The sequence below is a fragment of the Pelophylax lessonae genome, assembly GCF_965119305.1.
Source record: "Pelophylax lessonae genome assembly, chromosome: 2".
NCBI lineage: Eukaryota > Metazoa > Chordata > Amphibia > Anura > Ranidae > Pelophylax > Pelophylax lessonae.
In genome coordinates, this window is record NC_138769.1 from 658,702,068 (window position 1) to 658,726,215 (window position 24,148).

General features: G+C 47.4%; 1 protein-coding gene across 1 annotated transcript in view; it reads left to right on the plus strand.

Moving 5' to 3' along the window:
* Positions 1–207: 207 nt before the first annotated feature.
* Positions 208–24,148, plus strand: part of KPNA3 (karyopherin subunit alpha 3) — a 128,885-nt gene continuing 104,944 nt past the window's right edge. Inside the window, exon 1 of the mRNA XM_082245243.1 lies at positions 208–411. Within this exon, the coding sequence (XP_082101369.1) occupies positions 343–411 (69 nt within the window). The 5' untranslated portion in view covers positions 208–342. The remainder of the gene's footprint in view (positions 412–24,148) is intronic.

Sequence of the window (24,148 nt, forward strand, 5' to 3'; positions counted from 1 at the left end):
TTTTCTCCTTCTCTGAACTTTATCGCGACACTTACAATAAACATTACTCAGCACGCGCACCTCAAACGGTTGTGGGGCTTGTAATAAAGGGAACGGCCTGTGGAGTTTGGGGGCGTGACAGGGCACGCGACAGAGCTGTCCGCGCCTGACTAGCAAGTGCCGCGCGATTCCAGAAACCCAGCCGCTTCCTCAGCCACCCTCTGAGTGACGTCGCGGCTCCGCCCCCTCACCCTCCTCCTCGAGGCGAGTGCGCGCAGGGCGGGGGAGTGCGGCTCGCGCGGTCCTTGTGGTGTCGCAGCCGGTAACGGGAGAAGAGATCACCGAGAGCCTCACACAGCCGCCATGGCGGAGAGCGCCGGCCTAGAGAACCACCGGATCAAGAGCTTCAAGAACAAGGGGCGAGATGTGGAGGTGAGGGGAGTGTGACAGACTGCCGCTTCTGCCGGTCTCCAACATGGCGGCCTCCGGAATGGGAAAGCTGAGCCGGCCTCACCGGGGTCCAGGCGGGGAACTGAGGGGACAGTGCCAGGCCTCATCTATCCGAGGGGGGCGCTGTCTGTGAGGAGGCCGGGGGAGGGGAAGGCTGATCTCCAATACCAAGGACACTGCCGGGGATTATCCTACCCAACTGCCTGGCTGCCCCCTGGAAGGGGTGTAGGCTTATGTGCCTGGCTGTCCCCTGGAAGGGGGTGTAGGCCTATGTGCCTGGCTGTCCCCTGGAAGGGGGTGTAGGCCTGTGTGCCTGGCTGTCCCCTGGAAGGGGGTGTAGGCCTGTGTGCCTGGCTGTCCCCTGGAAGGGGGTGTAGGCCTGTGTGCCTGGCTGTCCCCTGGAAGGGGGTGTAGGCCTGTGTGCCTGGCTGTCCCCTGGAAGGGGGTGTAGGCCTGTGTGCCTGGCTGTCCCCTGGAAGGGGGTGTAGGCCTGTGTGCCTGGCTGTCCCCTGGAAGGGGGTGTAGGCCGGCCTGTGTGCCTGGCTGTCCCCTGGAAGGGGGTGTAGGCCGGCCTGTGTGCCTGGCTGTCCCCTGGAAGGGGTGTAGTGCCTGGCTGTCCCCTGGAAGGGGTGTAGTGCCTGGCTGTCCCCGGGAAGGGGGTGTAGGCCGGCCTGTGTGCCTGGCTGTCCCCTGGAAGGGGGTGTAGGCCGGCCTGTGTGCCTAGCTGTCCCCTGGAAGGGGGTGTAGGCCGGCCTGTGTGCCTAGCTGTCCCCTGGAAGGGGGTGTAGGCCGGCCTGTGTGCCTGGCTGTCCCCTGGAAGGGGGTGTAGGCCGGCCTGTGTGCCTAGCTGTCCCCTGGAAGGGGTGTAGTGCCTGGCTGTCCCCTGGAAGGGGTGTAGTGCCTGGCTGTCCCCTGGAAGGGGGTGTAGGCCGGCCTGTGTGCCTGGCTGTCCCCTGGAAGGGGGTGTAGGCCGGCCTGTGTGCCTGGCTGTCCCCTGGAAGGGGGTGTAGGCCGGCCTGTGTGCCTGGCTGTCCCCTGGAAGGGGGAGGGGGTGTATGCCTGTTTGCCTGGCTGTCTTTTTCCAGCTGGGTAAAGGCTGATGTGCCTGGCGCTTTCAAAGCAAGATATGGTCTGGTGTGCCTGGCTGTCAGTGGGGTTATGGCTGGTGTGCCTGGCTTTCATAGCGCTGACTCTCGTTTTGCTGCCGGGTTATCTCCCAGTGGGGTATGGGCTCCTGTGCCAGGCTGTCCAGTACCAGCTCTGTTAAGGTAATCTTCATCATCTCTGTCTAATACGTCCAGCCAAGTGACACGATCAGAATCTGATGTTATTCTGGAGCAACACTGACAGTTTTTATTTCTATCAATCGGGCCCTCTGGATCTGTGGCGTACCGGCTGGCTCCGTGGGGGAGGGTGGGATCTGCGGCATGCCAGCTGGCTCCGTCGGTGGGGGGGGGATCTGTGGCATGCCGGCTGGATTAGTGGGGGGGGGGGCGGGGAACCTGTGGCCTTCCGGCTGGATCAGTGGGGGGTGAATCTGTGGCGTTCCGGCTGGATCAGTGGGGGGTGAATCTGTGGCGTTCCGGCTGGATCAGTGGGGGGTGAATCTGTGGCGTTCCGGCTGGATCAGTGGGGGGTGAATCTGTGGCGTTCCGGCTGGATCAGTGGGGGGTGAATCTGTGGCGTTCCGGCTGGATCAGTGGGGGGGTGAATCTGTGGCGTTCCGGCTGGATCAGTGGGGGGTGAATCTGTGGCGTTCCGGCTGGATCAGTGGGGGGTGAATCTGTGGCGTTCCGGCTGGATCAGTGGGGGGGGGGTGAATCTGTGGCGTTCCGGCTGGATCAGTGGGGGGGGGGTGAATCTGTGGCGTTCCGGCTGGATCAGTGGGGGGGGGGGTGAATCTGTGGCGTTCCGGCTGGATCAGTGGGGGGGGGGGGTGAATCTGTGGCGTTCCGGCTGGATCAGTGGGGGGGGGGTGAATCTGTGGCGTTCCGGCTGGATCAGTGGGGGGGGGGGTGAATCTGTGGCGTTCCGGCTGGATCAGTGGGGGGGGGTGAATCTGTGGCGTTCCGGCTGGATCAGTGGGGGGGGGGGGTGAATCTGTGGCGTTCCGGCTGGATCAGTGGGGGGGGGGGTGAATCTGTGGCGTTCCGGCTGGATCAGTGGGGGGGGGGTGAATCTGTGGCGTTCCGGCTGGATCAGTGGGGGGGGGGGTGAACCTGTGGCGTTCCGGCTGGATCAGTGGGGGGGGGGGTGAATCTGTGGCGTTCCGGCTGGATCAGTGGGGGGGGGGGGTGAATCTGTGGCGTTCCGGCTGGATCAGTGGGGGGGGGGGTGAATCTGTGGCGTTCCGGCTGGATCAGTGGGGGGGGGGGGTGAATCCGTTGGCGTTCCGGCTGGATCAGTGGGGGGGGGGGTGAATCTGTGGCGTTCCGGCTGGATCAGTGGGGGGGGGGTGAATCTGTGGCGTTCCGGCTGGATCAGTGGGGGGGGGGTGAATCTGTGGCGTTCCGGCTGGATCAGTGGATCTGAGTCCGGTAGTGAGCTGGCGGACCAGCTGGTCCAGGGGCTACAGTTTATCTGTGATGCCTTATGTCTTGTCTTTTGACTCAAGTGCTGATCTGCGGATCAGACTTCAAAAAAGGCCTTGATCTTCCTTTTAAAGGAGATCACCTGTTTGGAGCTACCCTGGATGGCATCAATAAAGGTCTCACGGGGGGAGAGTACTTTACTTCCGCAGGTTACTTGGGGCAAGGAACCTCGTTGTTCTCGGCTGGTTTTTTTTTGTTTTGTTCTTTTCTTCCTTCAGGGTCGACTGACAAGGGCTCTTAGCCTTTCTGGGCCTCTTCTGGAGGATCCAAATGAACTTGATCTGGCAAGCCAAGATCGGTCTTCTCCAGACCTGTGGACAAGCTGCTTCGTCATGAAGGTGTGCCCTCACTCGTATCGGGGGTGGGGGAACGTCTTCGCTGGTTTGCAGACAATTGGGTCCACAAAGTCATTTGGTCCAGCTACAAGATCGAGTTTCACTCTTGTCCCCCCGCAAGGTTTTTTTCATTCCAACTTGCACCTTTCCCCAGGCCGCTTACAGGGCCTGTTTGGAGCAGTACAAAACCTGTTCCTTCAAGGGGGTGATTATTTTGGTTCTGACTTCGGAACATTTTTAGGGTTTTTGCTCACACCTGTTCAGTTCCCAGGAAGGAAGGCAAAGTGCGTCCAATCCTGGACCTCAAGGCGCTAAACTGCTTTGTGTGGGTACAGACGTTCAAAAAGGAGTCCATACAAACAGTGGTGGCATCCCTGCTTCTGGGATTTCCTTGTCTCTATTAATATCAAGGATGCCTACTTTCACATTGCAATATGTGCTCTTTACCAGCGTTTTCTGCACTTTGCTGTGGGAGAGGATCATTATTAGTTTGTGGCGGTCACGCATCTGCTCCTCGGGTCTTCACAAAAGTGTTACCCCCCCCCGGTGCTAGCTTTGCTATGTCAATGGGGGATCGCAGTACTGGGCTACTTGGACGATCTCCTGTGAGCGGAGTCTCACTCTGGTGGAGAACCTGCAGATCACAATACGAACTCTGCGGGAGTTTGGCTGGATTCTGAATTTTCAGAAGCCTGCTCTGGTTCCATCGACAAAGCTGGACTATCTGGGCCTGACTCTGGACTCGGCCTTAAGCCCCGTACACACGCAACGATTATCGACCGATCGTCCATCTTTTGTCCAGAGTTGTGTTTTGTTGGTTGGAATGTGCCTAGACTGCACATGAATTTTCTCGCCCAACAAAGATCTACTTCAGAAGTGATGTCATGTGTTGGTTTGTTTTTCTTTGTGTTTTTTCTTCACTGAGCATGCCCAGACTTGCTCATTAGATTTTTCCTTGTCGAAATCAGTACTGACTGCACGAAAATCGGCCGTGTTTGACGGCAGACAAAAATTTTATAGTCTGCACACCAGATTTTTTTCGTCCGAAAAGTCGGTTGTTGGAAGCACCATACTAACAAGCCGAAGATCGGACGTTGGCTGAAAATTCCCTGCCAATTTTCGACACGTGTGTGTGTACGAGGCTTTAGCCAGAGTGCTCCTTCCTCTGGACAAACTCCAGAAAATGCAGGCTGCACTTCGCCTCCTGCTGTCCAACAATTGGTCATCCCTCCGGACTTAAATGTGGGTGCTGGGCCTGAAAGTGTCTACCTTCGAAGCAGTTCTGTTTGCACAGCTCAAAACGAGGTCCCTGCAAAAGGACATTCTGAGCAAATGGAACAATACTCCTCAGTCTCTGGATAATCAAAACAGAAATTGGCCTCGAGTACCATCAAGGGAAAGGTATAAGATTTGGTGGTCTTCTTCCAATGACCTTTGGCCACACACTCCCGGGTGGACACAGCTCCCATCCCTCTGTGGAGTTAAAATTCTCCTGACACTGCTTGTAACAAAACTGAGTGGCTATAGCAGAGAGAGGGAGTTTATCCCCTGGGACTGCCCATAGGCATAGCCAGATTATTTTTCTGCCTACTGTCCTACTCCTGTAGGGGGCAGTATAACCCAATGATTATGAATATCAGGGGCTGTGTCCGTCAGTGAACATCAGAGAAATGGATTTTACGGTAACTCAAAAATCCCATTATTTGATACCCTGCAGACTTTAAGTTTGGCCACTTACAGAGAAATGAAGGGTCTGTCATTTTTTATCATAGGTCTATTTTGAATGATAGAGACAGAATATTACCCAAAAATCAAGAAGAAAAAAAAACACCTAAAACAGGCTATAAATTGAGTTGTAGTTCGTGTGAGTAAAATAGGTATTTGATCCCCAAGGAAAACATGACTTGGTGTTTGGTGGAGAAACCCCTTGTTGGCAAGTACAGAGGTAAGACGTTCTTGTAGTTGGTGACCAGGTTTGCAGTGCACACATCTCAGGAGGGATTTTGATCCACTTTTTTTAAAAAAATTTTTTTACAGATCTTCTCTAAATCTTTAAGGTTTCTTGGCTGTCTCTTGGCAACTCGAAGTTTCAGCTCCCTCATAAAATTTTCTATAGGTTTAGGGTCTAGAGATTGGCTAGGCCACTCTATGACCTTTTTTAATGGGCTTCTTCTTGAGCCACTCCTTTGTTGCCTTGGCGGTATGTCTTGGGTCATTGTCAAGCTGCAAGACCTATCCACAACCCATCTTCAGTGTTCTGGCTGAGGGATGAAGGTTCTCATCCAAGATTTTACAATGCATGGCCCCTTTCATTGGCCCCTCAATGTGGCAAAATCAGCCTGTACCATTAGCAGAGAAACAGCCCCAAAGTATCATGTTTCCACCTCCATGCTTGACTGTAGTGGTGGTGTTCTTAAAGTCATAGTCAGAATTTTTCTTCCTCCAAAGACAGTGAGTCGAGGTAATGCTATAGAGCTAAATTTTAGTCTCATCTGACCACAGCACTTTCTCTCAATCCTCTGAATCATTTAGATGTTCATTGGCATGACTGTACATGTGCCTTCTTGAGGGGGGACTCGCCGTGTTTGGAGGAAGAAAAATGCTGACTCAGGTGCTCCAGTTGGGAGTCTAAAGGGCCAAAATACAAAGTGCCAAAAAAACTTTTCTCTTTCTGGTAACAGCGCCTGAGCGCTCAGGTGTAATCAACCTCCGTTTAGAGCAATGCAAATTATTATTATTATTTATTTATTTATTTTTTTTTTTTTGCTTGAGGTTACAAAACACACACTGAAATGAATAAATTAAACCTTTTCAGTTTTAATTACATACCTTGTTTTAAGCCCACTGACATCACAAGTCTCTGTGCTTTTCTATGCAAGGCAAGATAACTGGTGGGAAAAGTCAACAGTGCCCTATTTGGCACAATGAATACATGCTGCTGTATCAATACCCCTATGTGATGAGCCTCAGTGATCAAAAGACCTGAATTCCAAAAAAAATGTAAAGGGGTGGATGTTAATCTGGAGCCAAAAACAGCCATTCTAGGCAGGCTGTTTTTGCATGCAGACCCTTCTAGGTAATGACCACATGTAGTGCTGAGCCTCCATGTTTGAAAGAACTGAAATGCAATGAATGAAAGAGGCGGACCAGAGACAGGCTGGGGAGGGAACAATTGGATAATGCTGGATATTCTCCAGCCAGGAAATGAGATGGGCTTTACCTGATATGTTGTAGCTTCTAATGCACATTTATTTGGATGGCTTAGGTGTGTGTGTATAAGAGATCGTGTAGGGTTTTGTTGGGAAGCAATGAGCCTTGTGACAGGGACCCCAGTATACTGGGAAATGGGGGGAGGGGGGGGGCTGTTTTTGTTCTGGGCACCAGACAGCTAATGTTAGAGTGACAATGGCCAAGACCAGGGTATTATCCTGGACGTCTAGGTTTCCTCTTGTACTTGGGTCTAAGATCTAGCTGGGCTGCAGCAGAGAAGAATAGCTGACACCTTAGTGCAGTGCCAAAGTTGTGTGGGACAGTGGCTGTGCAGAGCTTCTCTACTCCTAAGTTACAGGACCAATTGCTATCCTGGCAGCACAGGTGATGAGTGGGGAGTCACAGCGATGGAACAGTTGAGGTAGATTGTGTAAGCCTAGGTGATCGTAGCGCCTACAGATTGTCTGTGATTGGTCACCTAGGAGGCTATGACTTGGTGGCAGTCATTGTTCTGTATTTTAGGTTCCCCACAGTGCCTAGTGTTGCTAAACCCAGGACCCTGCATTCACTTTGTGGTCTCTCACAGCACACACAACATGGAAGTTTTAGTAAATCTAAACTGATAAATACCTTATCACCAGTTAGAACCGTCTTGTGACTTCTATCAGTGTCTGTTTTAAAGCTTTATAGGAGGAGTTTCCATTCTCCTTTGTCCTGTGAGGCTGCAGGACCCCTGAACCTCTGTCTGGACAGTGCTGATTGGCCCTGTGCTCATCAAATGCGCACTCCCAGGAAAAACAACTTCTCTAGCAATACACACCAAACTGAGCATGTGCATCTTGTCCCCTAACCTCTGTTCTATCAGATGGATTAGGGACTGTGGAAGAAGGGGAGGATCAGAGAAGACAGGATCAAACAGCCTTTTTACACAATGCTGAGGGTTAACCCCTTAGGTTCCACAGTGAGCATAACAAGCATGGTTTACTCTATATACAGATTCATTTTACTGTTGTGGGTTTATTAACACTTTCAGTAGGTTGTAAGTGGATTTCCAGAAATGCCCACAAATCGGTCTTTCCTTAGATAAGAGCACCGTGAGGAATGTTCTCTTCATCCAATTGCTGACTGACTTCTCCAACATTTTACATGCCAGAGTCACATGGACCCCATCTATAAAGAGTACACAGCTCAGACAGTATGACTCCTTCACACGCGTCATGGAGGATAGGGATGTGTGCTATTATTGTCCTGATTTAGATGTCTCTAATGAACTTGTTATGGAGCTATTGTCACACTGGGTGCAGCATCTTCATTGGACATTTCCTTCTAATGCACTGCATTTTGTTTCCATGCTAGTGGACAAGACTTCCACTTGTTGTGGAAGTTGTCATGTATTTTTGTACTTCTGATACACAATATGCATTCTGTGATATGCTTGTTGTATATAAACTATACGTTTTCTAATATTTGATCCCTTTTTGTTCTGTTTAAATATCCCGTAAAAAATATTTCTACGAGTGCAAAGAAAAAGCTGTCCAGCCAGAAATCCTGTGAGCTGATAACTTCCTACTCTCTCTGCTTCTGAACTCGATCAGTTAACATTGCTACATGTTAGTGATGCACCGAAATTTTCAGCCGAAAATGGGCTTATTCCATTTCGGCTGAAAATGGGTTAAAAATGCCGATACTAAAGATGGCTGCCGCGGGTGCAGAACAGGTTTCAAAAAACCCACCTCTGGCCGGCGGCCCGCCTCCTGGTGATGTCACTACTACGATCTGTGCATGTGTGTTCATTCATGCATAGATCTTAGTAGTGACGACATCGGGAGGCGGGCCGCCGGCCAGAGGCGTGTCTTTTGAAAGGAAGGACACAGGAGGAGCCGAGTGAAAGTAAGGAGATTGCATTGGGATGGTGAGGGATGCTGAGGCGGGGGGGGGGGGAACCGCGGAGGCGAGCTTACCAATGGTATTAGTATTATGCAGCATGAGGGGGTTAATGTATTGTCACTACTGGTCACTGATGAAATAGTGACCGACCAGTGGCAGTTAATTAACCCCTTTGTGCTGCATTAGTGCAACCAGTATCAGTGCAACCAGTGTTAATAACACTGATACTGGTTGCACTAATGCAGCACAAAGGGGTTTATTAACTGCCACTGGTCGGTCACTAATTTATCAGTGACAATACATTAACCCCCTCATGCTGCATAATACTAATGCCATTGGTAATTAAATTAACCACTATACTGCGACAGGGTGGCAGCTACAGGTGTACGCCTGCCTGTTTTCGGTGTATGCCCCTGTTCTATCTATTTTAAAATAATTTGGGGGGAAAAGGTAATTTTCGATTTTCTGCCAAGGGCATCCTGCATTTTTGGTTTCGGCCCAGAATTTTCATTTCGGTGCATCCCTAATGTTAATCTCTGTGGACTCCCATTTGTTATGGAGAAGGGCAGAAGGTGGTATGTAGTCCTAACACACTCGCTTTACCTAGTGTGACGATGCTGCTCAGAGGAACTGTTGCACAATTACTAGGTTAAAATAAAGGGGAAAAAAACGAATACAGCCACCACATACAAGGTTTAGGCATCTTAAAGCTGCTGCTCCTACAGGCTTTCGAGTTGTTTTTTTTTCTGCCTGGAAACTCCCCTTTTATGTTAGCCAATGTGTCCATGCACATTATGACCTTTTTCAAGAGTTTACAGGCATATGCTCTTAAAGGCAGAAACCAATCCAACCCCCACCACCCCCACCCACCAAACTTGCACATTTTGAGAGGAGTTTAAGTATAAGTGCCAAAAAACATGCAAAGAAGCTTGAAAATGCACATAAAAGATAAATTGAACTGAGGGCTTTTTTTTGTTTCTGATTACCGTATGTGCAGTCTTTCTTTTCTGAATTGTCCCTTCCAGAATTTCCATACAAAAATTCTGAATTGGCTGTGGAAAGCTGTGTACACATTATACGAAAGTTCTTTGGGTGAAAATGTTTGCCCAATTTTTCTCAGTGTGTACGAGCCTTTAAGCTTTCACTTTTTCTTTTGCGCTGACTGCTAGTTATGTGGTCATAGACTGACTTGCACTGCTCTTCAGCATATTTACCTTGAGTCCACACATACTGAATATATGCAAAGGAGGTTTGATGCTAAATGTAGTCATTGGTGGCTCTGTATTTTAGACAAACTTTTATCAAGCAAGGTTACTCAAGATCTTGCTAGGGGTTCATTGAGCAAAGAGAAAATTTGGTCATTAAACTAAGACAGGCCATAGATGAAAATTTCTTTCATTCAATTAGGTTTACGGTAAAGAAAATTGCTAATCAGAGTCAGTATTGAGGGGGGGGGGGGGATTCCTCCTGCAGAGCTATTGTTCTCCCAGTGTGGAATATAAGCCACCCGAGCCATCCCTGCTGGGACAACATAGTGATTATTGCTAGTGGCTATAGCTCCTGGCAATCGCATGTAAAATTTGACATGCTAATTATTATACCCAAGTCAACCTATAAATCGACTTGTGTACAGTCAGCCTGCTGAGATTCGAACCATCTATGGCCGTCTTTAGTAAGCACTGACCACAATAATCTTTTGATTGATCACCAATAAATTAAATGTTCTTCCCATTGACCAACCGCGAATAACTGTTATATAGAGCATCTCCAGGTGGCAAGTTTTTTGTACGTTTGTACGTGCGCATATATGGGCGGGAGGGAATTTCATGTGCTTGTTTGTAACTTGAAGTCACGTGATTGCGGTGATATGCATGGGAGGAGTCTGCTGACAGAGGACCGTTTTATGGAACATAGAAGAGCATATGGGAGCTGCTGCCCCGTTTGAAATATTTTTTTTAAAGCACACTGTCTCAAACTTTAATGTAAGTGGATATTATGCAATAAATGTGAAATCTCGATATACTACACAATGGGAGTGTATCTTTTATACTGAGGGGTTGTGGAGGAAAGGAAGTCCATACAAAGCCAGCTCAGTGAGGAGAGTGGAAAGAGATTCAACAGCTGAGGAGCCTGGAATTAACCCCAGAGGGGGAAGGTGATTTTAGACCTGGAAACAGGTCTAAACTGGAGGTGAGCGCAGTGGTGAAAGGTGGTGGGAGTCACCACACAATTGTATTAACTGAAATCCACAAGGATGAAGGTTGAAAAACTGTGTAATATGAGAAGCACATTTAAAGGGAAAAGTACCACGAATTGAATAAGTCATCTGGGACTACTACCTTTTTTTTTTTTTTTTTTTTTTTTTTGTACATGAGAAAGTTTGTCACTGAATAATAGCAATTTTGTGGTTTTTGAAAGTAAAGTTTTGGTTTAAAAACATTAATTGGATTGCACACGGACAGGCTCAGCTAACATTTTTGAGATATATATATTACGGTCATGGAGTGGCCTAGTCAGTCTCCAGTCCTTAATCCAGGGCTTGACAGATTTGCTTGGAATCTAGGAGCCAGCTGTAAAAGTTAGCCAGTTTTTTTTTTTTGTTTTTTTTTTTTGCCGAATGGTCCGCTTCTTTCGGACCTCCTGCCAAACACACGGGCTGAAAAGCGGCCAGTTTTTATTGAACCGGCTGATGTTGCCTGGCATTCGGCCCGTCTGTACTTGGCTTAATGGTGTGGTGGGCAGTGGCTCACTAGGGAAGGACAGTGCAGCAAGGTTGGGGCGATAAGAGATCCAGTAACTCATGCCATTTTAGGCCCCTCACATAAGGGCTCCTTGGCTAAGCGGAATCCGTTTGCTCAGTGGGTATGTCTCCGCTAATTCCAGCTGAGCAGGCAGATGACGCTATGCAGAGAGAACACTAACACACTCACGTTCTCCTCTGTGGGGGCAATCGGATGGAAATGGACTGCCTTTACATTTCCATCTGATGCCATCTGATTCGATACGCCAGACGGATGGAAAATAGGACCACCATCCATCTGTTTTTGGTGGACAGGATCATATGGCGGCGGTTGTCAGTGGACATCCACGCTCCATAGAGGAGACTGAAGGGTACGATCTGGTCCGCCTGAAAAACGGACAGGCGGACCTGATCTGACAGCCTGTATGAAAGGGGCCTTTGGCTGTGTGGCATGATGGGGAGAGAATGAAAAATAATAAACTTCATCTTTTGTGAGGTTGTAAATGGAACTGAGGCCTTTCCAACCAGCTGCCCCACACTTCCTGTCCACTCACCGGTAAGGACAGGGTTCAAGATCAAGCCTGCAACACCTTCAACCTCTTCTCTTTGGAAAGAGATGGGCAGGCAGGGGAAACCCTCAGCCCCGCCAGTAGTCACTGGCGGGGCTGAGGGTTTCCCCTGCTTCTTGCTCCAGCAGGCCTGCAAAGCCTCGGCACCTTAGTTCGCAGTGGTTGCATGGCAGACATCCCAACCTGCAAAAACTCATTTCAGGGAGGTGCCACCTTCCGTGCCCCCCCCCCCCACCCCCGCCAATTTAACACAACTAGAGGATGCAATCAGTATGCAGAGGTTTATTTCTTCTGAGAGATATATTAAAGGAACACTAACAACCATGACCACTTCAGTACTGTTGGCGGTTACTGCTGGCTCCTCTGAGAGACCTCAACGGAGTGTGAGGAGCGGCGCTGGAGGAAGCATGCAGAGCTGATGCTTCCTGTATCTCTCCTCTCACAGGCGGAGTGCATTTGATATCGCTCTGCCTGTGACAGGACGGAGCCTGAACTATACAGGAAGCATCGACTCCATTCTAACAACCCGAAGCTGGGATATCGCATGGCACTTGCAGGTGTCGGAGCCACAGCCCGCATGCGGGAGTCTCCCACACCTCGTGCAAGACTTGGGATGTCTGGCATGGGGAGAGGACATCTGCCGCAGTATAGCCCAGGCACCAGGCCACTAATTCAATGCGATCTGGTGCCTGGGGTTTGTCGATTCCTGCCTTAATCCTATAGAAAATTTATGGAGGGAGCCAAAACTTCAAGTTGCCATGAGACGGCCAAGAAACCTTAAGGATTTAGAGAAGATCTGTAAAGCAGAGTGGACCAAAATCCCTCCTGAGATGTGTGCAAACCTGGTAACCAACTACAAGAAACGTCTTTCCTCTGTGCTTGCCAACGAGGATTTCGCCACCAAGTATGAAGTCATGTTTTGCTGGGTATCAAATACTTATTTTACTCACTGAACTGCAATTCAATTTATAACATTTGTATCATGTGTTTTCAGGATTTTTGGTTGAGATTTTGCCTCTCATTTAAAATACACCTATGATAAAAATAATAGACCCTTCGTTTCTTTGTAAGTGGGCAAACTTACAAAATCGGCAGGGAATCAAATAAGTTTCCCCACTGTACATCAGTTCATATTTCTTACTGCTTAGTCATCACTGTGTATGGATCTTATCAGATGGAAAGAAATGCTGGGTAACCACCGCAATGAAGAGTGCAGCCATCTGGGACCCCTAGCATTCTTTCCTTGTGTGCAATGCCTTGAACTCTGGAAGGCTGAAATCCCTGGCACCCCTAATAACAAAATCTCTGATTAGAGTAAGAGGAAGCCTGGCTGCTGTACTATTTTTATCATGTATTGTGCTGTAAGACGTGGCCGCCTACATCTTCCAAAATTCATGAGCAAACTTAAGTGATCTCGCTGCTGATATTGCTCACAAATGTATACCCCTCTAAGCACCACTACCGACTGACCTACTGCATTCTCACACAAACCCTGGAAGAGTTTGAAATGTTTTTTTTTTTTTCCTGGGTGGAACAGAAGCTCTCTCTCATTGCCCCTTGTGGGTAGTGTGTAGGGGAGAAGGCCACCATGTGCCATAGTTGGTGAGATTGCCCATGGCTCAAGACCTTCCAATCTTCGATTTTTCGAACATGCTTTCAGTTACTATGTATTGAGATACTAAAAACTTCTCATAGCACTGCTTTCTGTCCTCCCGGAACCCATTTTCCTTTGCAAGAGGAGACTTCTGTGTTTCTTCTTTTAGCAATCTTAGCAGTAAATCAACTCAAAGAAAGTCTGTCTATTATCAAATGGACTGGATATTTGTCATTTGAGGATGGAGATTGAGAATTACTGCTCAGATCAAGCATTAATTCTGTCTCATTGGGAGTCCATTTATAACCAAATAGACTGCAGAATTGTCTTTTTATGAGAATAGAGAATCAGACTTTACAGCTGAATGATAGATTTATTTCCACCCCTGGAGACCTTGGATCCTGTATGTAGTTTTCGCAAATATTAGAACTTTCATACAAAGGGACTCCACCATTCTATGTACTGACCTGAGACCCCCCTGTTGCAAATATCCCCTTTCCTGCCCTCTTTTATACTCCGCTCTCTAATGCTGGGTTCACAGCAGGGGTCCAGTGTTTCCCTGTTGACCGTTTCAGGTCTGAATTTATGGCTGAATTCAAATCTGAAATGAACCAGAAGACTACAGGACTCCTGTCTTTTCACTCCGTCCTGGTGCTTTGTGAACCGACTCCATTGAGAGCCAGTCACAGGCTCCTGACATGCGAGTTGGATGCAAGGAATCCACATCCATAAATACATAATTAGTGAGGTTGTAAAAGACATCAATCCATCCAGTTCATCCTATGATGTTTGTGTTTGCTGTTAACCGTACATTGTATACCCCTTTATGTTGTGGTCTTTAAGGTGCCCATCTAATAGTTTAAAAAAAAAAAAAAAAAAAATCGATCCTTCCTGCTGATACCACTATTTGTGGAAGAGAATTCCACATCCTTATTGCTCTGACAGTAAAGAACCCCTTACGTAGTTTAGGGTTAAACCGCTTTTCCTCTAGTTTTAGTGAGTGGCCCGTGTCTTATTGTATTCCCTTTCTCTGAAAAGTTTGTTTCTTATGCTATGGTCACCAGTACAGTATTTGTACATTGATATTATATCCCCTCTCAAGCCTTTCTTCTCCAGAGAGAATAAGTTCAATGCTTGTAGTCTTTCCTCATAGCTGAGATCCTCCATTCCCCTAATTATTTTTGTTGCCCTTTTCTGGACTCTCTCCAGTTCCAGCACATCCTTCCTGAGGACCGGTGCCCAGAACTGGACAGCATACTCCAGATGTGGCCGGACCAGAGTCTTGTACAGTGGGATAATTTCTATTTCTGGAGTGAATCACCTTTTTTATACATGCCAGTATTCTGTTGGCTTTGCTTGCAGCGGCCTGGCATTGCATGCCACTGCCAAGCCTGTTGTCCACTAGGACCCCCAGGTCCTGTTCCATCTTGGATTCACCCAGAGGTTCCCCCCCTAGCGAGTAGCTTGCGTTTGGGTTTCTCACACCTTACATTTTTCAATATTCAACCTCATCTGCCATGTAGTTGCCCCCCCCCCCCCGTTTATTTTTTCAGGTCTGCTTGTAAGGTTACCACGTCCTGTATAGAAGTTATTGCCCTGCTTAGTTTAGGATCATCCGCAAACACTGAGAATGTGCTGGATATCCCCTCCTCCTAGATCATTTATGAATAAATTAAACAGGATTGGTCCCAGGACAGATCCTTGGGGGACCCCACTTTCCACACCCACCCAATCCGAGTACTCCTCATTAATCACCACCCTCTGGACTCTCCCCTGGAGCCAGTTCTCTATCCGGATACTCACCCTATGGTCCATACCTACGTACCTTAGTTTGTACAGTAAACGTTTGTGGGGAACTGTCAATTGCCTTTGCAAAGTCCAGATACACCATATCCACAGGCCTTCCTTTATCTAGATGGCAACTCGCTTCACCGTAGAAGGTTAATAGATTGGTCTGGCAAGAACGATTTTGCATGAATCCATGCTGATTACTACGAATACCGTTTTATTTAAGGCTTGTATATAGACCCTTAACATTCCCTCCAAAATCTTGCAGCCTACAGATGTTAGACTGACCGGTCTATAGTTACCCGGCCTCTTTTAAATATTGGTACCACGTTGGCTTTTTTCCCATTCGGCTGGCACCATACCGTCTGTAGACTATCCGTAAAGAACAATTTGCATAAGTGTGAACCCAGCCGGACTCCTGTCTTTCCCCATTTCACTCCTCGTACGTCTTTCCCTATCTAAAAGTCAAACAGCATCTTAAGCCAGCCTCGGGCAATGGGTGGTTTTGTAATTTGCTCATGATTGACTGACTGGAAAATCTAATTTGGAACAAAAACTTTACACCAAATCTCAGTGGACATATTTCACCACTCGGCCATAACAAGATGGCAACAGATGATCATGTTGTTGTCCCTGAAGTTGATGTGTTGGAAGCAGGAAAAAAAATGGGCAAGCTTAATAATTTTAGTGACTGACAAAGGCCAAATTGTAATGGCTAGACGACTGGGGCAGAGCAACCCAAAAACTGCAGCTCTTTTGAAATGTTCCCGGACTGCAGTGGTCCAAGGAAGTAAAGCCAGGGTCATGGCTCATTGCCACATGTGGAGTGAAGGCTGACCCATGTAGTCTGATCCAACAGAGGAGCTAATGTAGCTCAAATTGCTAGAAAAGTTCCCGAAAGCTGGAAAACATTGAAGTACTCCAGTGGTCTCCACTATCTTTTGGGTCCCATGCCAAGCGCCTGCTCTGAACACGAGGTTACCAACTCGGCAGGGACATCAGAGAATGCTTTTCATTTTCTAAATGAATGCAAAGCATTCTCTGGTTGTGGTGCCATCCATTCTCTCCATCTGTCTAATCAGAATGCTTTTGTTGTGGCACATTGCCAATCAATAAATTAACCTCAGCGGGCATTTACAGTGTAGACCAGTGCACTACAATGCATAGGTGCACATGCTCTGTGCCTAGAGCATGAGAGATATAGTTATACATTTTTTATTTTTTTATTTTATGCATTGACAGCCCAAGTGCTCGTTAATCACTTTCTTCCAGCTCCCACCTCCCCTTCACGAGAATCTTCACATCAGAGGCGGTTTCTTGGCTGTTTGGTCGGATTGACTGTCAGTGATCACATGATCAGATGCCCATCCCATAGTGTTTCGATCATCAACAGTGACTGGGATCAAGTGATTGCTGGCAGGACCGGGTTAAAGCACAATGCATTGTAATGTCCTAATTTGAAGATATTGGTGTCCTGTCCTTGCCATGCATGTATAGCATACTCTTCAGTACTTGACAGAGCCTTCTATGAAAGGGAAGCCATCAGGGGCGGACTGGGCCGGGGGGCAGGGTGGCAATTTCCCCCTGGGTCAGTCTGATGCCCCCAGAAAAGGCCACTACTGCAGCAGCTCCGCTTTATTGCAGAGGGACCCGGCTGGCCGAGACCTGGTTGTTCTACTGCTGGTCTGTATCTTCTTCACTGGTTGCTAGAATTGGCTGCCGCCTGGCGTCTAGCAACCAGTGACGTCATGTTCTAGAGGAGGAATGTGAGGCAGCATTCAGAGCGGAGAAGAATCTTCCTCCTCCTCCGCGCCTAGGGAGCTTCAGCCGAGCACCGATTCTCCTGCCTCACTGACAGAAGTGACTCATTCTCCCTCTGCACAAAGTCTGGATTCCTGGAGGCACACCAACTAGACCTTATCTCTTTTCTGACTGCAGGTTAATAACCCATCCATCTCCTCTCCTGGGCCACTCTGCATTCCTTCCTGGTAAGTTACTTTCACTTATCAGTCCTGCTACATCGTTCATTTAACCCCTCCACCTCACTTTCCCTCCCTCCTCTACACATCTCTTCTTCCCAAATACTGATACAGTCCTGCAGTAAATCAAACACTCTTACACCAATCCCCCCCTTCTATTTATCCTTTCTGCTGTTCTTGTCTATCTGCTATCTTTTCACATAATGCAGCATTACACCCATCATGCAGTTTCAGGAGTCAGATCTAGGCATTCCACAAGTCCAAATAACCTTTTCTATCCTTGTCCACTTTTCAATTCTTCCAACTGCCCTGCAGCCTAGTGCATTCTATGCAGCAAAGTCCCTATAAAAATAATACAAAATTCATGTTGACTTCATAACGCACTGGTGTGCACTGCATATATGCATATATGACAAACTTGCCTGCAAACATGGCTCCCTAGCACTTCCATTTGTGCTTAGTCTTCATAAGCTTAAATGGCCAGGCCACGGTGACACCACTCCCATGCATGTACACGGGTGTCGCATCACAGTGGCACACAGTGGACTGTAAATATGGTGTGAGCTGCGCATGCACAAGCTCAGATCACATTACCACTGACAGGCAAAGGGGGTGGATGGTGGAATCCCCGCTAGGACATTGTCTTCTGACAGCAGAACCCTGCGCTGTCAGAATACACTGATCAGGGGCTGCACTGAAAGAAGTTGCATTCAGCAGACTATACTGCCCATTGAATGTGACAGGTTGGGGCAGTAAATCCATGACTCAACCGCCTGTTTTTACCCCCACCCACCCAATCACAAGTGTAAACAAGGCCTTAGGACTCACTCACACAGTCAGGTGGGGAGAGGTAAAAGCAAGTTGTTGAGTCATGGTTTTACCACCCCCAAACACCCAGCTGCAATCTTAGAGCTGTACACATGGCAAAACTTAAATGGCATAAGACCATGAATGGGCCTGGACCACAACTGCCCTGCAAGGGCTGCAGCATATAGGGTCAGTATTTTTAAGATTAAAACAGAGAGTGAGGAGGTGATATTGCCCCCCACTGCCTCTCAAACACAAACAATGATAGCTGCACATTCTTCCAGTCACACTGACATCACAGACACAGTGGCATTTTTTTTTTCCAGTGAGACCACTGACACGGGGACTTTTTTTTTTTTTCAGTGAGACCACTGACACGGGGACTTTTTTTTTTTTTTCTTTTGGTGACACCACAGACACAGGAACATTTATTTTTCTTTGCCACTGTTAGCCCCATACTGTGTTTCTGCACTAATTTTAAACTCTGCATTTCACTGTGGTGTACCATTGCTACTATTTCAGCCACTTTTAGTGGCTGTGACCCCCTAAAAGTGAAGGATTACGGGTCCCAGCATGAACCCCTCATAGCTCAGGATGTGTCATCCTCCACCCCCCCCCCTTCAAAAAAAGTGAAGGACTACAGGTCACAGCACAAACCCGGGAGATCCAAGGGGTCACATCCTTAGATCTCAGGGGTTCATGCTGGGACTTGTAGTCCTTCACTTTTGGGGATGCGACCCCCCAAAAGGGAAGGACTACAGGTCCCAACATGAACCCCTCAGAGCTCAGGATGTCACACACCCCGCTCCCCCCAACCAGTGAAGGACTACAGGTCCCACTGTCCCAGCTTAAAAACCCTCAGAGCTGAGGATGTTTCCCCCCCCCCCCCCCCGACCCTTCAATTTGGTGGTTCAGTGGGCCACTTGACTGGACTTGCCTCTCAGGCCTAAGGCTGCCAGCCCTCCCCTGGAAGCCATTATATTGTTGTTGGTGCATTATTTGAATTGCTATGGTCAAGTATTTGTGTATTCTTCATCTTAGCCCTGGTTCACATTAGTGCAATGACAGACATTGCATGTGATTCGGAGCGCACTGCTCTGAAAATCACATGCGATGCAAATTCATCTATACAGATTGTATGGCAGAATTGCATCGGATTCGGGCACAGGACCCTTTTTTGGGTCTGCAGCAGAATCTGCATGGTGGGTCACACCTATGCGATCCGATTCATGTCCGAACTGACAGTTCACACTGCGATATGGGAACTGATCTGGGGGTGTCAACTTTTGTATTGACACCCCCAGCGGTTCGCATATGGCACTGTGAACTGCGTGCGATTTGAATGTGATGCGGGAAACCGCAGTGGACTCGCATCGCATATGTGAACCGTCACTCAAGGCTGTCTGACAAACTCTGCCACGATCTTACTGAACAACTAAATTGAGACCAGTTCAACTTCAAGATAAAGCTGGCCATAACACCAGTAGAATTTCATCAAACAGTCCTATAGAAATGTAGAAAATGTGGCAGAATATAGCCTTATGGACACAACCAATTTTTATATAAAAACCCTGAAAAGTGTTTGCCATGCCACTCTGTAAAATTCTACATATAATTTCAAAATCCACTTGCATTACAATTAGAGTGAGTTTATATTTCTATAAAACCTCAGATTTTCCTTTGTCATAGTTGGAACCTAACCGTCTGAAAACTATTCAAACAAAAGTCTACTGGTGTATGGCAAGCTTGTAACACTTAGAGAGTTTGTTTTAAAACGGTGGTAAACACGCAGGGGGTGGAAGGGACTTTTACTCTGCAAGGCAATGTAATAATGTGCTAGTAGTACTAGTGGTGCGCTGTCACCACTGACAGGGCTTCGATTTTCACCTAGTCTTCCTTTGGGGTTTGTGTGCTTCAGGTCTTTTGGCTGAGCCGCAATGACGTCGCTTCTGCTCATGCACGCTGGAGTCCCTGTTCATGGCACAGGGCTCTGAAGAAACTGCATGGGTAAGACAGTGATTATTGCTAGGGGCTATAGAAGCTGCTGGCAATAATCACAAGAAAATCTGGCAGGCTGGTTGTACCATATCATCTTGGTACAATTCAGCCTTGCCAATACATGCTTCAAAGCTCGGCCGGTTTCTGCTAAGCTGGCCAGGTTTCAAACCATCTATGGCCAGCCTTAGCAGTGCACCTCCAGCAGCTGCTTTGGCTCGTTTAAACCCTTGCACTCCCTCTGTAGCAACTTCAGCTCCATGCGGGTTGCCTGATTGGACTGGCCAGTGCGGATGTTTGAGGCAGAATGATGTTAGTGATTGTAACAAAAAGAAAATGCCCCTGTTTTAACCACTTATCGACTGCCCACCGTCGATTTTACATCGGTACTTTGATAGCTGCCATAACCCTGGTATTTTTTTGAAATGGCAGGCGGTCCTCTTTCAGATAAGGGTGGTCCCAGCGGCAGGTTCACCTCTCGATCACCCTTACGGTGTGGCAGAAGAGGTGCCCCCTCCCGCTGCTTCCCGGTCGTTTTCCCTGCTTACTGGACCCGTCGGCAGCCAGGAAAACGATCCGGTCTGTGCTCCTCAGACAGGACGTCGAGTGAGGGCAAGATGGCCCCCACTCGACTCTATGGTCTTGGGAGACTGGAGCGACGTCAAACGTAGTCTCCTAGCAACTGATTTAAAGAGACAATTTTTTTTTCAGCATGAAAACTTTTTTTTTTGTGTAGTTGTGAGGTCTTTTTCACCCCAGATCTCACAATAAAGAGTTCCGGTCATGCTTGTTTCTATTACAAGGGATGTTTACATTCCTTGTAATAGAAAAAATATGATCAAAAATATTTTTTAAAAATAGATAAAATAGGAAAAAAAAAAATTAAAGCGCCCTGTCCTCATTGGCTCGCATGCAGAATCAAACGCATGCGTAAGTCTCACCCACATATGTAAACTGTATTCAAACCACACGTGAGGTATCGCCGCGATCATTGGAGCAAGAGCAATAATTTGAGCCCTAGACATCCTCTGTAACTTTAGGCTGGCCACATGTAGAAATCTTTAAAATGTCGCCGATGTGAATTTGTGAGTACCAATGTTTGTCGCCATTCCACGAGCGTGTGCAATTTTGAAGCATGACATGTTGTATCGATTTACTGGGTGTAACATTATATAAAAAAATTGGGTTAACTTTACTATTTTCTTATTTTTTAATAAAAAAAAAATTGTTTCCAAAATTGCGTTTGGAAGACCGCTGCGCAAATACAGTGTGATAAAAAATATTGCAGCGATCTCCATTTTATTCTCTAGGGTCTCTGCTAAAAAAAAAAAGAAAAAAAAAAAAATATATATATATATATATATATATAAAAAATACTGTTTGGGGGTTCCAAGTAGTTTTGTAAGCAACAAGTGTCAGAAATAGGCCGGTCCTTTAGTGGTTAATGCACAATATATAGCACAGTGCTCCAGCAGTGTCAATTGTCCCTTTCCATGTTCTACAATACCTGGTTGATTCTGCCTGTTCTGGTGTTTCCTCCTTTAAACTGACCTGGCTGCTGATCCACAATAGCGCGGTCAGATTATGTACCTCCATCATCCTGCTCTCACCTCCGTGTCTGCATCTCTCCTTCCCCCTGTCTTTTCCATAGTCTGTGTGTGAAGCCAATATTCACCCCTCTCCTCTTGCCTTGCTTGAGCAATGCGATTTCCCCTGCAGCTGCTCTTTACTTGTCCTGGAACACTGATGTTTGCACCGCAGCTGATGTTTCCATCGGCTGACGGGTACTACCGCCGCCATTGCTGTTAAGGGAACCCAGCCGTGAAGCCTTGTGGCTTCACGGCTGGGTCCCTACTGCGCATGCGCCAAGCACGCTGCACTCAGTTTTTTGAGGGAGGAGGAGGGGCCAAACCTCTGTCGTACCTCGCCGTGGCGGGGACAGAGTACCTGTCAAAAACATGGACCGGCTCCCCCCCCCTTCCCCCTGAAAGGTGCAGAATGTGGCACCGGAGAGGGGAAAGAGACAGATAAGCGGAAGTTCCACTTTTGAATGGAACTCTGCTTTAAAGTGGAAGTAAACCTCCTGTAATAAGGCTTAGGTACTATAAACATCTTCTGAATTTGTACAGTTTAGGAGATATTTACTGCATATGCTGCCGATGACGTCATCGGCGCATGCGCTCTGAAGGAACAGCCACCTGCGCCGTGACCCGCGGCTGTGGGCAGTCACACAGCCGGAGTCCGCAGGCCCAGTAAGGAAGACGGGCTAAGATGGATGCGGCCTCCAGCGCTGACAATGAGGGCTTCCTTTGCAGGTAAGTTTCACATAATGTGCTAGTATGTGAGGCATACTAGCACATTATGCCTTTTACTTTGCTGGACAAGGTAAAAAAAAAAAGCTTGCACTTCTGCTTTAAAAATATTTAGAGATATTATAACAAAAAAAAATCCAGTACCATTACTGTTGTACTGCAATGAACAAATATAATGGCAGTTTAAAACTGAGACTTTACAACCACTGTAAGGCAAAGTGTGTGTGTGTGGGGGGGGGGGGGGGGGGGGGAGTCAGTGTGTGTGTAATTTTTTTTATTATAGGATTTTTATTTTTTGTGGGAATAGATTGAGCACAACCTTACATTTTGAGGGTGGACAAGAGTAACTATTTGAACAGTTGAGGAGTGGCATGTAATGTGCTGAACAAATCCTGGTTGCAGCTTCACCATGGCAACTAGAAAAGGTCTCCTGTAACTGGGATACTGTACTCCTAACCTCCCCTGCTCACACCCACTTTTTGTGCATCATGTGACTTGTAGGGACAGGATCACATCCGGATGCATGATGCAGGGGAGCAAGGTTCTGCCTTCCAGCACTGTGAAGTGATTACCTATCATAGAGCTCAGTGGGTAAGCTGCAAATTTGGAGGAATAATACACTGTTGTAACTCAATGTGTACCGGACATGATGAAAACCTTTTTTATTAAAAAAAAAAAAAAAAAAAAAAAGTTAGTCTCAATAGACCACTTGGAGCCTTTTTTTTTTTTTTTTTGTATTGCTTTTGTTTCTATGCATGGTGTTCAGGGTCTGGCGAACTGCATAAATGGGTGCTGCTGTGGAAAGGGGAGGTGGGGCGGTGGCACTGTATAGTGGTATGTAATCTGCATATATAGAACGTGCTTCACTGACTCCATGCCCTCATTTTGGTTTAAATTTCATCTGTCATCTAATGTTTTATTTTATTTTTTTTCTTAGTCCACTTCAAACATGCTTGGGACAAACCTAGATCTATATTCAGATAAAGTTAACAAAATACAAAAACATCTATGCATGCGAGTCACTGCAGTACGGAGCTCGGAAGGAACGGCATGGATAATGCTGTTCCTTTAGAGTGCTTATATGACGGTGACGTCGCTGGCTGCTTATTGGAATATTTCCTAAATGTGCACCATGCATATTTTACCTACAGGTAAGCTTACTTGTTGGTAAAAATAAAGGAGTTTCCTTTCACTTTAGGCTTTGTTCACACTGATGCGGGTTTCCCAGCAACCAATTCGCGTGACAGGAGAGTGTGACTGGCTCACACCACTCTGGGGCAGCCGCGGTCCGGATTACAGAAGGGTCCTGTGTGTCTTTGGCTCTGTTTTGGGTCCAAATTCAGGCAAAAATTTGATTTGCGCTTGAAAATGGTGAACATGGATGCACCGGACCCCCCTGCTTTGATCTGCAGCCAGTGTGAATCCAGCCTTAACGAATGTTACCCCAACATTTAATTTCCCCTTATGCATTATATTGTCAAAAGTATTGGGGTACATTAACTTTTAATGGCATCCCAGTCTGCAGGGTTCAATATTAAGTTGGTCCACCCTTTGCAGCTATACCAGCTTCAACTCTTCTTGGAAGGCTGTCCACAAGGAATGTTTGACCATTCTTCCAGAAGCGCATATGTGAGGTAAGGCAATGATGTTGGACGAGAAGGTCTGGCTCGCAGTCTAGGCTCTATATCATCGCAAAGGTGTTCTTTCCGGTTGAGGTTAGGACTCTGTGTAGGCCAGTCAAGTACCACCCCCCCCCCCCCCCCCCCCAACTCTATCATCTATGTCTTTATGGACCTTTATTTGTGCACTGGTCCAAATCATTTGATGGAGGGAGGGATTATGGTGTGGGGGTTGTTTTTCAGGGGGTGGTCTTGGCCCCTTAGTTCCAGTGAAGGGAACTCGTAAGGCAGGA